At 35.3% G+C, this 17013-nt stretch overlaps 1 protein-coding gene across 9 annotated transcripts in view; it reads left to right on the forward strand.

Moving 5' to 3' along the window:
- Positions 1 to 17013, forward strand: part of NOL4 (nucleolar protein 4) — a 461126-nt gene that overhangs the window by 373512 nt on the left and 70601 nt on the right. For all 9 annotated transcript variants that reach the window (XM_061399646.1, XM_061399638.1, XM_061399639.1 and 6 more), the window contains one exon: positions 12833 to 13013. In XM_061399646.1, the coding sequence (XP_061255630.1) occupies positions 12833 to 13013 (181 nt within the window). The remainder of the gene's footprint in view (positions 1 to 12832; positions 13014 to 17013) is intronic.

The raw sequence follows: 17013 nt of genomic DNA on the forward strand, positions 1-17013 counted from the left end.
TACCTTTTCTAGACACCCATAAAAGAGTTCCTAGCAGTGTCTGACAGAGTTAAGTCTGAAAATGATAAATCTTACGAGCAAACACATGTGTGTGTATGTTACTTAAATCATATATTACTTTTTGTCTTCTCTAGTTTAATACCTTCAGTTCCTCTAACTAAAGTGTTGAGATCTCCCGTTAACCTGTTTTTTCCTACCTGGATGTTGTTTGGCTTATGATGGTTCATAGCAGATCTCCTAGCAAGCCTTGACTGGCTCAGGCCTGAATGCCAGTTTAGCCTCCAAACTACAGTATTCCCACGTTCCCATGTTTAGATCTCAGTTCTGTACTTACCACTGTGTGAACTTGGACAAATCCCTAGGCAACCTCTATGCCTCTGTCTTTTCAATCTATAAAATGAGGTTTAATCTTATCAAATTCATTGGGATGAGTGAATCAAGATAATATCACAGTCCATGAGCACAGTTCCTGGTATATAGTAAATGCCCAATCAGTATTACCTGATAATATAATATTTCTCTCATTTTTTAAAATTATCATCATTCCTTGTTGAAGGAATAATTAAATACCAGCAGCTCAGCATTCTAGGCATTATATACTTTTATCACTGAGGCCTGTGATGGCACTAGATATCCCTATCTACTTCATCTGTATATTAGGTCTCCTATTATGTATTCCTAATATTAATCATTTTCTCTTGTTAGACTTAAATCAGTTATGATTAATTTTGAAGTGTTACCTGTTTCCCATACTAACCTGTAAATTCAATAGAAGCAGATACCCAATCTGTATCAACTGCAGTGTCTTTCACATTGTATGCACTTCATAAATATTTTAACAAATGTTTTAGCTAATTATAACTGTACAGTTCTTGCAGAGGTGCTAATGTTACATTACTTCCTCACTTTGTTTGTATAGATCATGTTTTAGATTTAAGTGTAAGGCTATACATTTAGCCCTGTTACATTAGCCTGCAGTGCAGTTGTTCATATCCTCCTGCTATTGACTTTACCCCTTGTTCAGGATTTTCCTTCCATCCTCACATCCTGCTCCTTGTTACCACCCAAATTGTTCAGTGTTTTATCAGCATACTTATGTGTCTCAGTTCAAACAGTGAATAGCATAAAGCTTAGGGCAAAACGTGTGACAATGCCTTCTAAAGACCTTTCGTCTTGTTGCACCAGTCCATTCATCAGTCTGGGATGTGGTCGTTCTGTAAGATGTGAACCGTTCACATGGTGCAGCTGTCTTTTAGCAACTCCATTTTCTTTTGTCACCTGCTTTGTTCTATGTTTAGAAAATCACCACAATCTACCTTTTGGTTAGTAGTTCTTTCATAAAGTAAGTGAGATAAGTTTAGCATGAGTTGTCTCTTCCCACTATTAACAAAGATTTTAAATGAACTTATAAATTAAAGATGTTTAAAATTTAATGACACTGACATTATAATATAAACTGTTTTGTCTGCTTCCATATTTAAATTTCCTTTTTCTATCAAAGAGAACTTCAGATAGAGTTTGCCTTCTCACTTATGAAAACTGCTTTACAAGACAAGAATTTTAAATACAAAGATACACTTAATATAGGTCTCTAAATCCTAAACATGTCGCATTACTTCCAAAAGTTTTCTTACCAGCAACCTAATACATATATTACAGCGTTAAAATGTGTCTTCTGACATAGAAAATTGAATCCTTTCCTTTATCTCTGCTGCTGCTGCTAAGTCGCCTCAATTGTGTCTGACTCTGTGCGACCCCATAGATGGAAGCCCACCAGGCTCCCCGTCCCTGGGATTCTCCAGGCAAGAACACTGGAGTGGGTTGCCATTTCCTTTTCCAATGCATGAAAGTGAAAGGTGAAAGCGAAGTCATTCAGTCATGTCCGACTCTTCGCGACCCCATGGACTGCAGCCTACCAGGCTCCTCTGTCCATGGGATTTTCCAGGCAAGAGTACTAGAGTGGGGTGCCATTGCCTTCTCCATCCTTTATCTCTACTTTCTTCCAAAACCCCACTAAAACAATTCCAAGTGAATATTAAAAATTTAAATCTGCATAGACTCAGGAAAGGGATGAGAAATTCATCAATGTTTTTTCCTTTTTATTGGAGTATAGTTTCAAAAACAGACAGCCTAGTTATTCACTCCACTAAGGAATCTAGAATTCTCCCAAAAATGGAGGAGTCAGAGAGGGAAAGAGATTCTGGCACTGAAATACCAGAAGCAAAGAATAGAAGAAAATGTTGAAGCAAAACAGTTCATAATCTCAGATTTAAAAAAATAAAAGCTATTTCCTTGAAATTAGAAGTGAATGCATAAAAAAGAACAATAAAATGCAACTCTTGGAATATAAAAAAATATACATGATTGTCAAAAAATATTTTAAGAATTGGAAAGCCTTTTAGGAAATTGCTCAGAAACATAAAAATTTAGGCAAATAATGGAAAATTAAATAGCTTTTTTTTTTTGAAAGATCAATTTAGGAGAGCCAACATCTGGATAATTAAAGAGAAAGTAGAAAGGAAGAAATTATCAAAAATAATTTTTCCACAAAAGTGAAGAACCTGCATTACTATGATGAAAAAGCCCATAAAGTTATCAGGACAGTAAATGCACTTATGTCAATCACATCATCATGAAAGTTTAAGAACATATGAGATAAAGAGATAAATTTGAACAGTCCAGAGAGGGAGGAAAAATAAATCATGCATAAATAATCAGAAAGCCAATAGATATTAACCAGAAAAACCATTCTCAACACTAAAACATATGGGAGCCAAACTTGTAAACTTCTGTAGAAAATTTTATATCCAGCCAAATTATCAATGAAGCATGAGGATAAACATAATTTTAAATACTTGAAGTCTATTTTATAAAGTGTAGCCTTTCTCAGAAGGTTATTGGAGAATATTCTCCAGTGGAACAAGACCATAACCCAAGGAAGAAGTTACTCCAAGAAGAGAAAATACAAAATAGGAGAGAAGAATATAATGGATGACGCTATATCCTGTAGCATCTCACAGGCCTAGGGAATCCTCTTTCCAGATTGGAATAGATAGAGAGTACAGGGGGGAATATGGGACTGATGAAACTCTTGATGGATAATATGGAAAATAGTCCAAGAAGTTTTATATTTGTGTTAGAGACTTCTGGAAAAAGTAGAAATAGTGTCTTGGAACTCAAACACCACACAAAAAAGAATTTTAACACTGAAGGAATAAAACTTCAGATACAAAACTGTACTGATTGTCCACTAGTTGGCTCAGCAGTGAACAGAATTATGTCATTCTGGTTTCTTGCAGGTGAGAGATAACCTGTTCAAAAGAGTAACTGAAGACTATCTAGTAAAGGGACTATTTATATAGGTATGAGAAGGGCTGAGGAAATCAAGAAGAGATGGTGGAGCACCCTGGGACCAACAAGTGAGAGAAGCCTGGAGGAGCAGTGGAAGGGAACTGTTAGCACAACAAGATGGGAACCAAAGCCCTGGACAAGAGGGTGTCTGATAGGATTCAGGAACAGAGCTGCTCCCAGACTGTGGTATGGCAGGAGACAGTGCTAGGGGATAGATACCCCCATGCTCTCCTCTAAACTCCTGTCCGGGCTTCCTGTTGATGAATCCCTAGCAGCCAGAGAGCAGGTGAACCCAACTGTTAAGTTCATGGTGGTTATACAGCCAGGAAGCAAGGTTTAAGAGTGCATCTAGAGAGGGAAGTTGAGAATATTCAGTATACCAGCAAAAACATGTGTTGTTACGATTTCTTATTGTAAGGCAAATTCTAGTCTAAGCTAAATGATGCTTTCCTGACCTTATTTAACCAAACCCTGGGAATCCTAGTCAGATGTCTTTGGATACGAGGACTGTTTCATATAAAGTGTAGAATGGATTCAGTGAGATGTCCACATAGACAGGCACACTTCCCCTATATCTTCCCATGACTGCCTCTTTATCATTCTGTTTCTTGGCTGATGGGCTTATGTATTTTTCTCAGAAAGTTTTACCCTCCTGAATACCCGTCTCCAATCATTCTTTTATGTAACTCTATTTAATTTTATTTTTAATGGATACCGCTCTCTGAACTTAGTATTATAACATATATATTTTTTATTTCTTTCTCTTATCTAGTCTCTTTCCCACCTCACACCTCTATATGTCTCTGGAGGGCAGGAATCGGATGATCTATCTTCACCTGCATGCTGAATGTGTAACCCAGGGAATAGAAGGGATTCAATAGAACATTGTTTAAATAATTCACTAGGAAATAAAATGGCTGTATAAGATTTTGTCCTGGATTGTACCTATGAGATAATAAAAAGGGGCCTGTTGAATATGACCCAAGTCTCTTGCTCAGGAGACTGCAGAGACAGATGAAGGTGTCATTTATCAAAATCAAGAATTGAGGAGGTGGAGCATACTATGGCTGGAGAATTAGGAGTTGGAGGAAGATAACATGACATACATACTCAGTGGGATGCACTTGTGGGGCATGCAGTTATTTATGTCCAGTAGGTAGTTGAAAACGTGGACCTGGGAAAAGATCTTAATTATAGATTTAGAGTTAGAGGCCTTTGGTGTAAAGGGGTAGATGAACTCATAAATGGAATGAAATCTTGCAAGGAAATTATGCAGAGAAATGAGCAGGAGAATAAAAATGGAAGGGAAAAAGAAGCTGAGCTATACTGTTGCTGCCAAAATTTATTGTGAAGTAGGGTAAAGTAATCCAATATTGTAAGGAAAATGTTACCACTACTTTTCAATATGTTCAGGAACACTAATGGGTTTAATTGTGTGTATTTTTGAGAAGTTAGAGAATTCCTAAAAATTACCGACTCCTTGAATAATTAGTTTTTCATACTAGATGGAAAAAAAATTAGAAACTTTATATTTGAAGAAATATGTCAACAATTGTATTTCTCTTCTTCCTATATACCCTCCACCCACAGTCAACATAGTATATCAGATCTCTGTATTTGTATAACACTGTACTTGGTAAATCAAAAGCAGTATTATCAAGGAAAGGAAAGTTAACAAAAAAATATTTTACTTACTTGTACACATAACACCAGTATGTAGTCAGACATCAGTGATGTGTTTTTAATTCATCCCTAGATTATTTTTAGATCATTTCATATTGTCTCATACATGTTTCCTTTAAAATTTAATTTCACATTAAAAGCATTATCACTCAGTATTGTAGGCATCACCACTTTGATGGCTTTCTCATTACCTTAGTTTGACTATTTCATGATGAATATACTTGAAATATCAAAATGGATAGGTAATTCTTACACCCAGTTTAAATTAAATTATAATAACCTGTAAGCTTTTATTCCAGTATGTTTGGAAATTAAGATCTCAATTATATGGCTCATTCAAGATATACAATTCAGATGGAATTATGTTTACTATCTGATTGAACATAATGTTCTTCAGTAGTAGCTGTAAAGGTATCTATTATGTAGATGACATTCAGAAGGGATTTTTCTTTGTTCTGCTCATTCGACCATGCTAGCACACCTGTTTCTAATTTTGAAACCACCTATGACTACCTCCCAACATCAGTGTTGAAATAACATCATTAGTCAAGTTTTTCTATTTACTCAAAAAGAAATATGAAAAAAATGAAAAGTTCTGCCAAGGCCAAGAGTTTTTTTTTTTTTAAAAAAGCTTTCATTGTATTTTTCAAATCTCTTTTTCCCGTTGAGCCTAATTTTCTTAATCCAGTAGTAATACCTCCCACAACTATACTTAAAAGATTTAGGGTTAAAAAAAAAAAAAAGATTTAGGGTAACTGACATCTGGGATAAATAAATTGTATCTGAGAGATCATTTTTTTAAGTACTTTGGTCTGAGATTTGTTGGTTTATGTTTTTATAGCTGTTTGTGGCAGTTAAAACCATAGTTTTAACATAAGTTGGAGCCTAACCTTGTACTTTGGGAAAACTTATAGTCACAGAAATGAAAAGAAAGCCAGTTTGTTTCTCTTGTTATCTTTTAAAATGACATGTTACTTTTCATTTGATCTAAAATGTTACAATCAAAAACAGCATTAAAACTCATGAGTTTATTTTAGCATTAAGCAATAATATATATTTCTAGGCTCCTCTGTCCATGGGATTTCCCAGGCAAGAATCTACTATTAGATGTGGACAAAATAAAAACATAATCATCTTATCAGACTAAAATTAAGTACCAGAATCTAGTTAAATCCTTTTAAAAACATGCTTTATGTTTCAAATTTGATCACACCATCGATAAAACAAGCACCTCTCCAAGCTGCTTGACAACATACTCTAGTTAGCCATTATGCAGATATTAGCCTTAATCTTCTGATATCACCATGCTAATATGATTCTTGCTGCTAAGTCGCTTCAGTCGTGTCCGACTCTGTGCAACCCCATAGATAGCAGCCCACCAGGCTCCCCTGTCCCTGGGATTCTCCCGGCAAGAATACTGGAGTGGGTTGCCATTTCCTTCTCCAATGCGTAAAAGTGAAAAGTCAAAATGAAGTCGCTCAGTCGTGTCCGACTCTTAGCGACCCCATGAACTGCAGCCACCAGGCTTCTCCGTCCATGGGATTTTCCAGGCAAGAGTACTGGAGTGGGGTGCCATTGCCTTCTCCAGTATGATTCTTATGTAGTAGCTAATGGTTAACTGCTCTAAAAAAAAGTCTTATTGACCTCCATTGTGCTTCTCAAAGTCTAATTGCTAAAAATATTTATTCTGAATGGAATAGGAAATGGCAACCCACTCCAGTATTCTTTTCCTGGAGGATTCCATGGACAGATAAGTCTGGCAGGCTATATATAGTCCATGGGGTCGCAAAGAGTTGGACACACGACTGAGCATGCACACTCGCACACACACACACTTGTTCTGAATTTTTATCAAAACTGTAGTGTTTTTTGTTATGAATTTTTATTTCATCTGAAATATTTTTATAGCTAAGGATTCTAGCATAGCTATAGGGTTTAGAATCTTGTTTTGGAGAAATTTCTAATTTTTTGAATTGTTTTGGTATTTTTTTAGACCTCATCTTCAGTGGGATGTTTGGTTCAAGGTCTTTGATCTCTAGCAATCTGAGAACTAAAGAACTAATTTATATACTCAAAGTCTTTATTCTCTTCTAGGATATCTTTTACTTTCTAGTTGCTTTGCATGCATTTTTCATAAAGATAATTGTATACAGTAGCAGAGATATAAGAATTTCAGATAAATAGGCCCAACTTATTTTGTTTGAAGGTGTCTAGGAGATATGCTTGTGTGCTAAGTTGCTTCAGTCCTGTCTGACTCTTTGTGACCCTATGGGCTGTAGCCCACCAGGCTCCTCTGTCCATGGGATTCTCCAGGCAAGAATACTGGAGTGGGTCACCATGCCCTTGTCCAGGGGATCTACCCGACCCAAGGATCAAACCCTCATCTTTTATGTTTCCCACATTGGCAGGTAGATTCTTTCCTTTACCACTAGCACCACCCGGGAAGCCCCGTCTAGGGGATAGACTAGAAATTTAGAGAGAAAATACTTTGTCAATCTAGAATTTAGATGAGTAAGGAAAATACCATCCTTTTTCTTTCGATGAAAGGCATACCTAAGTCTGCTTTACCTACATAAAACTTTTTGATTTCACACAAAGTTTTTTATAAAGTACTAAAAAGCAAATTTTATGTTGTCATCCATCATTAGATATATATGTAAAATTTTTGGAAAAAAGATTAAAAATTCATGACAGACCATCATCAGAGACTATAACACAGACAGTAGTTACAGGTAAGAAACTTTCTATATATCGGTGCACATATGGGGCAAGTTAGGTAACTCAGACTATTATACTGGTAAGATTTATTTTTTCAGCTATGACCAGAGTACAGAATGCATGAGGAGAAGTGACAAAGGATGTGGCTGGAAAGATTGTACTCAAACTCTGAAAGGCTTTAGATGCCAGGAGCTTTGAGGTTTGTTCTGTAGGAAATAAGAAATCTCAGGAGATTTTAAAGAGAAATCAACATGATAAGTGATTTTTAAAAGATACATTTGAGGAGATGTAGACAAGAAGTGAAGGGGCAAACACTGGTCAGAAGGTTATCACAGTAGCCCAAAGGAGGGATTGCATGAGCAATGAGTGCTTCTCAGATGTGTGCCAATGAGGCTCATTTCCAAGATGAAGTTGAGAGGGCTTGGGTATTATTTGACTGACAGAAACCTGTGTAAGAGAAGAAAAAAATCTTGGCATGGTGTAGTAAATAGAACATGAAATATTGGTAATAGAATAGGTGTTATTTTGTTTTTTAATTAAAAATTTTTGCAAGGGGTCTCTGGAGGGAAGAGAAAATAAATTAATTTCAAAGTATTAAAAGGATGTAATTGAGTACTAAGAAATTCAGGCACAAACCTAAGAGGGAAGGCAGAAATTGGAAGTGAGAATTTAAGAGTAACAGTTACATTACATAGGGTAATACCAGAAACCACGTCTGCCATAGAATCACCAGAGTATTGTAACTCTCTTACCAAAAGGGAATATTGTATTAAAGAAGGTTTAGAAAAAAATGATTTAAGGAAGCTGTTATTTAAATAGAAAAAGCCCAATTGCAAATAAAAGGATTTTGTAAAAAATGTTTTGAATTGTTCTACGTGTAGATTGTTAAAAATAACTAAAGATGAACATTGAGGTGAAACCAAGATACCATGACTAAAATAAAATCTTTCTTATTCATAAACTTTATCACAATTTAATGTGAAATATACCAGTTTGGTACTGCTTGGTTAAAAATGAAAGAATTTTCTGAGGTGAAAAATATTATGCTATACATATGAAAACGAATGACCAAAACAGTTATATCTGCAATCAGATTATATGACCTCAAAGGAATATTACTTTAAAATTTTTATTTTGATCATATTAACAACAGAAGTCAAAATTAAGTATTAGAAACCTATAGAAAAAAGACATCCATTTTTTTAATTTGATTTTTTTCATTTGTAACTAAATAGCATAGTGTCACATTTAAGATTGCAATTTAAAAGTGTTAATTCTCAACCCTTGTTTGTAATTATAAAATGTTATGATCATCAGGAAGAATTTGAGAGTAGATAGGTTTGTGGTGGTAGTAGGTTACTTCTTGCCAGCCATGTATCTTTGTATATCAGGTTAAGGATTGTATTTTTTCTGTATTTTTCTTTAAGTCAATAGTTCTCAAGCATTTATTGTTCATAAAATTATGTCTGTGTGTTTTTTTTTTTTTGTGTGTGTGTGTGTGTGTGAATATTACCATAGTTTATTAACATAACCTGTCTAGGAACACTTTGTTAAAACTCTTCATGAAAGCTCTCCTGCTATGACTTTGGTTTCTCAAGTTGGAAACAAAATCTATCTTCTCTGTTATTTCAGATCTTATCATTATAATATTTAGATTTTGTCAAAATATATCTTCCATTGTTACCTTTCCTAGTGGGTTTGGCAGCATCTTTGCAAAGAGCCGTCTTCTCAGCCTTCTGTGTTGGCATCTTGATCATTTGTATGGCCAAGGGGAGACGGTGTGGATGCTGTTAACTATATGAAAGGAGTTCCTGCCTGAGTGTCGTTATATACGTGAGTGAGTGTGTGTGTATGTGTGTTTTGGTAGCATCAGAAATCGCTTCTTATCATCGTTAAGTAGTAAGCACATTTACATTAAGTGCAGACTGTTTTTCCTTAGCAAGAAAGCAGTTTAAATTAGAGTTCTGGTTCTCTCAGATCTTTTATGAATTTCACTGCAAATTCTTATCCACATGTGCTTAGTTCTGAAACACTTGCTATGAAGTGGAAGAAGAGACACTTTTAGAAGGTAGAGAGGTTTTCCAGCAGTTTATACATGAAATAAATTGCACTCCCTCACGTCATCCATAATTGAAGAGCAAAGAAAATTTAGAGCAGTAACTTAAGTAAAAATGCTATCATACAGACTACAAAGACCTTGTAAAGACAGGAGAAATCAAGTAACGATCTTAAAGGAAGTTCAAGTAAATTGATGCCTAAATGATATACATATTCTGCAGTGATAAACTTGTTTGCGGTCTATGCAATTTTTTTTTACCTTAAAAAAGCTCATTGCTTGTACCTAGATCATCTCAATGATGAACTAAAAGTATAATTTCATGTTGATGCAAAATGCCTTTCATCTCCAATTGCTATAATAATGTAAGATAAAGGAAAACAGAAGAAAAATATTACTGAATCAAGCAAAAAACTTTTTGCCATTTGCTGATAATATTTATAGGCAGAGAAAAGTTAATGAAAATATGCAGCATATTTAACAGATAGTAGAGAGTATAAAATGTAAGAAAAATTTAAGTTCTTGGGAGATATAAATACAATGTTTTTGAAACCTATTGTCAAAAGTTGAGTAGAATCAGGCAAATTTAATTAAAAAAAAAACATGTCTGTATAAGATACATGTGTAAAGGATTCCTTTGGCATTTGGAGTGAGTTAGGAATTCAATCTATATTGTCCACATACCAGATCAGTTTCAGCTAACTCAAGTTTGTCCTGTCCAGTTTCTATAGATAGAGTACAAAGGATACAGGCCAATCTTCCCAAACAGTGTGTGAATGAGAAGGTCGTGAGCAAGCAATGCCTACACTTCTAAATAATTTCCAGTCTTGCCATCTATCTATAAGTAACCATCTGTCCTAGTCTAAGCCCAGTTTTTCAAATTTGAATTGCATACTTATATACATAAAGCAGATATTTATTGATAAGACCAGACCCTAATTATAGAAGTCACCATAGCTGTTTCATCTGTTGTATATTTTTAATCAAAAGAAATCTGAATCAAAACAATTCTGCATTGTCTCGTACAATGCTGGCAATGCTGGTGGTCATGTCATCATGTTGATGCATCATTTTTATGGAATTTTTAAGAAAATTTGAACTATGTGCTATAAAATCTGGCACAGGATTTTTCAGGTTTCTGATGAATACAATGTGTTTTATTGCCTAGATATTCAGTCTTGTAGGATATTAATATATTCCTCTTTTGAAAATAATCTTCAGAGCAACCTAGGGGGCAAGCTGTCAGCTTTGAAAACTTCAGGAGCTAATGATTATTAAAAGTTGCTTATAAAGATAAAATGTGACTCCAGGGGATATTTATTTTTTATGTCATTAAAATCTATGCTTCTTTGAAACCAATAATAGTAATCACTCATGTGAAAAACATGAATTAACTTTATATTAAACTTTTGCCCATGTGTTCCCCATCCTGAACCCATGGGGGGAACACATGTATACCTGTGGCAGATTCATTTTGATATTTGGCAAAACTAATACAATTTTGTAAAGTTTAAAAAGAAAAAAAAATAAACTTTTGCCCAAAATACACTGCTGAACAGATTCAATTGGGATTTTGATACTTTATATTTCTCAACATATAGTGGACTACCAAAACATTAATAGCGAAAATCTGTGTTTGCATACAAATGACTCCCTACAAGGCCTATTTTGATTATTCATGGAATTAATTATCTGCCTGCTCAGTGCAGTTTCTGTGGTTTGGAATAACAGTTAATATTGAAAAGGCTGAGGCACATTTAAAAAGTAGCATGTTTAATAATTCAAACTAATTCCATCACACAAAGAATCAGAGAGAAAATATTGTGGGAGGCAATGCCTTCTTCCTTCTCCCTTTCTAGTCATCTTTAAGAAACTCTTCTGCAATAGGTGTATTTTATTGTCATTTTCCAAACCCAGAAAAATAAATTGGGAATGTATCATAGGAGCCACTAATTTTTTTAAACTAGAAACTCCAGTTTTATCACGTTGACCAACCTGTTTTCAAACAGGAAACTAGGAAGTTACTCTAATGGTGGAATTGTTTGAGGCTAGCCTCTTCTCAGTTAAAGTGAAAGTCGCTCAGTCATGTCTGACTCTTTACGACCCCATGGACTGTACAGTCTGTGGAATTCTCCAGGCTGGAATACTGGATTCGGCAGCCATTCCCTTCTCCAGGGGAATCTTCCCAACCTGAGGATCAAACCCAGGTCTCCTACACTGCAGACCTATTCTTTGCCAGCTGAGCCACCAGGGAAGCCCAGCCTCTTCTCTAGAACCTCAAAGTTGCTTTGAAGTATAGAATATTTTGCCTTCTTTCAAAGTTGCAATGGCTACATATCTCTACAGAAAAAATACTGCACAGCCCAATGGTTTTCACTCTCCCAACAATTTCCAGTATTGTCAGCCATATGCACATTTTCATGCAAGGGATTCCCCAGGACCATTCCCCGAATTCTACATGACTGAATCACCTAATGAACAACTCCTGACCTCCCCTTCTCCCAGGCCCTTGCAACCACCATTCTACTCTGTTTCTGTGTGCTTGGCTAATTCACCTAAAATAAGGGGAATTATGCAATGTTTATCTTTTGGTGATTGGCTTATTTCACTTAGCATTATATCCTCAAGATTCATTCATGTGGTAGGCTATGACAGGGTTTTCTTCTTTTCTTGAGACTGAATAATATTGCATTGTATTTATATACCACAATTTTTAGCTCTTCATCTGTCAGTGGACGTTGAGGCTACTTCCTTCTCTTGGCTATTGTGAACAACTCTCTTCATGTAATTTTAAATTCAGTTGGAAATTGTAAATTGCTCCATCTCCAATCTGTCTCACATTGTTACATTGCTTTCCTTTTTTTAGTTTTCAGCAAAGTTGTTGAAAATGTGCATATGTACTGATTTAATGTTGACTGTATTTTTCTTGTTCAGTGCAGACACATAGATAACAATAAGATAGTCCTGTTCAAGATGAAATAGTGTGGTGATTTGATAAATAATGAACTGCTATTGTCATTGCAGGATGAATCTGCTCCAACAGACAAACAATGTAAACCGGAGGCAGCCCAGGGCACTTACTCAACCTCAGCTGTTTCAGGCTCCCAGGAGGTGTTGTACATCAACGGAAATGGGACCTACAGTTACCATAGTTACAGAGGGCTCGGAGGGGGACTGCTAAATCTGAATGATGCATCTAGTAGTGGTGAGTCTTTATTACATATTATGTTTTTCTGTCAATTTGTGGGTATTAAATTCCCTAAACTTGAGAGAAAAAAATGGAATGAAATGTTATAAGCAATAGTCAGTGCCCGTCTGCTGAAAACAAGACCATTTAACACATAATGTCCACCTGCCTACAAGGACATCTCCCTATTCTGTTGCTGTTTCTATATATATGTAGCAGCACTATTAAGCAACTGAACAATTGCTGTTTTAAACTCAAAAATCTCAACTAGAGAAATAGCAATTTTTTTAACCAAATAGTCACACATTCTTTCTGTGAAGCTGTAATGTACTACTTGTCAAAAGTAATGACACATTTTCTCAATGTTCAAAGAGGTTTTTAATTTGGAAAATTTGAGGTACCAGGAACTTTATTGATTTGTTGAAGCATGCACAGTTGTTTTAAGTAAGAAGATACAAACTGAAACAACACAGAGAAACAAACCATGGATCTCTAGCCAAAAGCTTGTCAATGACAATGGTGTGTTCCATCAGCAGTGGTAAAATTTTAGGAATTTCTTGAGCTTATATACCAGAATAAATTCCACATGTGTAATATAAAGTCATGCATCTATTAGGAATAATATACATGGGTGAATTTCCTATCACTGGGTTGTAGGAAAAGTTTTCCTAAACTATACTTAAAATCCAGGGAAAAGTATGTTCTATCATATACACACACACAACAAAATGCATAAAATAAAAATTAACTGGTAAACTGCAAAATTACTAGCTACCAATACTACAAAGAGTTAATAGGCCAATACATGAAGGTCTTCTAAAAAGAAAGGAATACTCAAAACTACATATTTAATAAGTAAGGCTATAAATATGAACATGCAATTCTCATAGAAAGCAATGCAAATGACCTTAAATCCAGGTATAGCTACTCAAACTCACTCACTTCTAGTAAGAGAAATGCAGCTCCTATCTGTCAGATTAATGAAAGTCCAAATACTTACTGAATATTTCTTTGACTAGGCTGTGGGAAATGAGTATAGTTGCCTGTATAAATGCAAAAACTTGGAGTAAACTTGACAATATCTAACAAAATTGAATACTCATTTGCCATTTGACGCAGCAATTTCTTTAGGAATCTCTCGTTAGAAGTTTACTCAAAGACACACCGGCAAAAATACAAGACATATGCACTTAGCTATTTTCTTGTTGCAGTGTTATTTATAAATGCACAAAAAAAGCTTACCAATAAAAACATCCATCAAAAGATGGCTAGTCAATTCAATTATACTGCATCCACATAGGAAAGTAACCTGAAGTTATAAAAAGTAAAGAAAAATATCTTTATGTACTCTCAATAGTGAAAAATATTTATAGTATGCTGATGCTGCTAAGTCACTTCAGTCCTATCCAACTCTGTGCGACCCCATAGATGGCAGCCCACCAGGCTCCCCCATCCCTGAGATTCTCCAGGCAAGAACACTGGAGTGGGTTGCCATTTCCTTCTCCAATGGGTGAAAGTAACGTTGCTCAATCGTGTCCAAGTCTTAGCGACCCCATGGACTGCAGCCCACCAGGCTCCTCTGTCCATGGGATTTTCCAGGCGAGAGTACTGGAGTGGAGCGCCATTGCCTTCTCCGTATAGTATGCTAACATTCATTAAAGAATATATAGAGAGAGACCTGAATGGAAAACGAACAGAATAAAGAAAGGACTATAAGCCAGAATTATTCTCTGGTTACAGTTGGTTGTGGTTTTTTCTTTTACTTTTTTTTTGGTAACTTTGAACATTTTATTTTGTATTGGGTTATAGCCGAAGTTGTGGTAGTTTCAGGTGAACAGTGAGGGGACTCAGCCATACATATACATGGAAGAGAATGGATACATGTATTTGTATGAATGAGTACACTTGGTTTTTATACTTTGTTTTTTAAATTTAACTGAAACAATTTACATAATTATGGAACAATCTGATCTAAAGAATCCCTAGTATTGAAAGACAAATTATGCAAATGAACTTTATCTGTTTAATAAATGGTTGACATAACCCCATAGAGAGGAACTTTTCTGAGTGATCTCAACAGTCATAATTTGATGCCACAGTGTGAAAGCTTATGATAAAACCTTAAATTATTTTCAGTAATCATATAATTATTTTGGAACTGTTGTCTGTGTATTATAGTTTAGAACAAATTTGTAATTATGTTGGTGTCAGTGAAAGATGGAATTTTCAGCAGCGGGAAAAGTAGATACAGATGTGAAATCAATAAATTGAAGCAAAAACTCCATAATTTTGTAGTTGAATCGGTAGTATCACTGAGAGCTCAGTGTAGTTTGGTTTTAAAAGAAAAACATACTTCCTATCTTTTCTGCTGAAAATGTGTGGAAACAAACACCAGTTGGAAATTTTGAACTTAGGCTTGGTGAGTTTTTAATATATTGGGTAATTGTATTATTATACTACTATCAAATGGGTATATACTCTAGAAAATTACCTATCTTTACAATACTAGAAATATGTTCCCAGTGTATCCTGGAATGATTCTGCTGGAAGACTGGGGCTCTTTGGTCTGCCTTAGAATTAAAAGTCCTCTAATGGCAACCTACTCCAGTGTTCTTGCCTGGAGAATCCCAGGGACGGGGGAGTCTATGGGGTTGCAGAGTAGTAGTAGTAGTAAGGACAGAGTCACTGAACATTATTAGTCTGTATCAACTGACCCCCAGCTCAAAAGAGCAGTACCTGAAGTGGAAGAGGAAAAAAAGCAGCTTATTTTGTGGGGGCAGGTTTCAAGTGTATATTCATCTTTTCAAAACCCAGCTAGTGAGCCTTCTTAGCTGTTTTCAATGTTTATTTTTATTTGAACAACAAATTAGCAGGAAAGGGGAAGTCTAAGACCAGAAATGGAAAACATAAACAAAAGGTAAGCCTTCTTTTAGCCTATAAAGCTAGAAACAGTAACACTTCTTTTTAAATATTTTACATAGTAAGTAAAAATTGATACGTAGCTCAGAACTTAACCACCAAATCAAAAAATTGGCGGGGGGAGTAGAGTCACTAAAGATAGTAACAGCATGATTTTTTGTCTTATAGATTTAAAAAGATTGTTCATTTATGAAATTAATTTATTGAACATTAATTAATAACACTACCACTTCTGACTCATTATAGTGTTTTCATGTAGTCTCTGTTTAATCCTTATACAATCCTATGAGATATATTCTGCAATTTGGGGGAAATTTTTTATAAAACTGAACTTTCCCCCACTTGAAAAAATCATGCCTAGGTACCACTTCCTTTTTTTCTAATGTGATTGAAACCTATTTTGTGAGGCTCAAAGAAGATGAGTGGCTTGCCCCAAATCCCTCCTTAATAAGGGAAGGGAAGGGGCCAGAATTTGACAATCATTCTGACATCAGAGGCCACATTGTAAACCACTGAGCTGGCAATCTGTAATGGAATATAATGGAAGCAAGGAAGGAAGGAAGTGACAGCCCCTGGTAAATACTAATCTACTTTCTCTGGAAACTCTCCCAGCCTGGAAATTTCATACAAATGAATGAATCAGTCATACAATGCATGGTCTTCTGTGTCTGGCTTCTTTCACTTAGATGCTGTTTTCAAGGTATATCTATGTTAGAGCATGTATCAGTGCTTCATTTTTTTACTGCCAAATGATGTTCCATTCTGTGGATATGTCATATTTTGTTTAGCGAGATATCAACTGTTTAGTTCAGTTGGTGGGCACTTCATGTTTTCCACTTTGGAGTTACTATGAATAATGCTGTTATACACATTTACATAAAATGCTGTATATATATGTTATCAGTTATTTGGGGGAATACCTGAGAGTGGAATTGCTGGTGCATGCATGTGGTCCATGTTTAACATTTTAAAGAAATTATAGACTGAACACGGGCTCTTTCAATTTTTAGAATGTTTCTCAACAAGTCTTACAGTATTTAAAATACAAACTTTGCACTTGTTTCATTAATTCTATTGCTAAGTATTCCCCTTTGTGATG

This window comes from Bos javanicus, chromosome 24 (genome assembly GCF_032452875.1).
Source record: "Bos javanicus breed banteng chromosome 24, ARS-OSU_banteng_1.0, whole genome shotgun sequence".
NCBI lineage: Eukaryota > Metazoa > Chordata > Mammalia > Artiodactyla > Bovidae > Bos > Bos javanicus.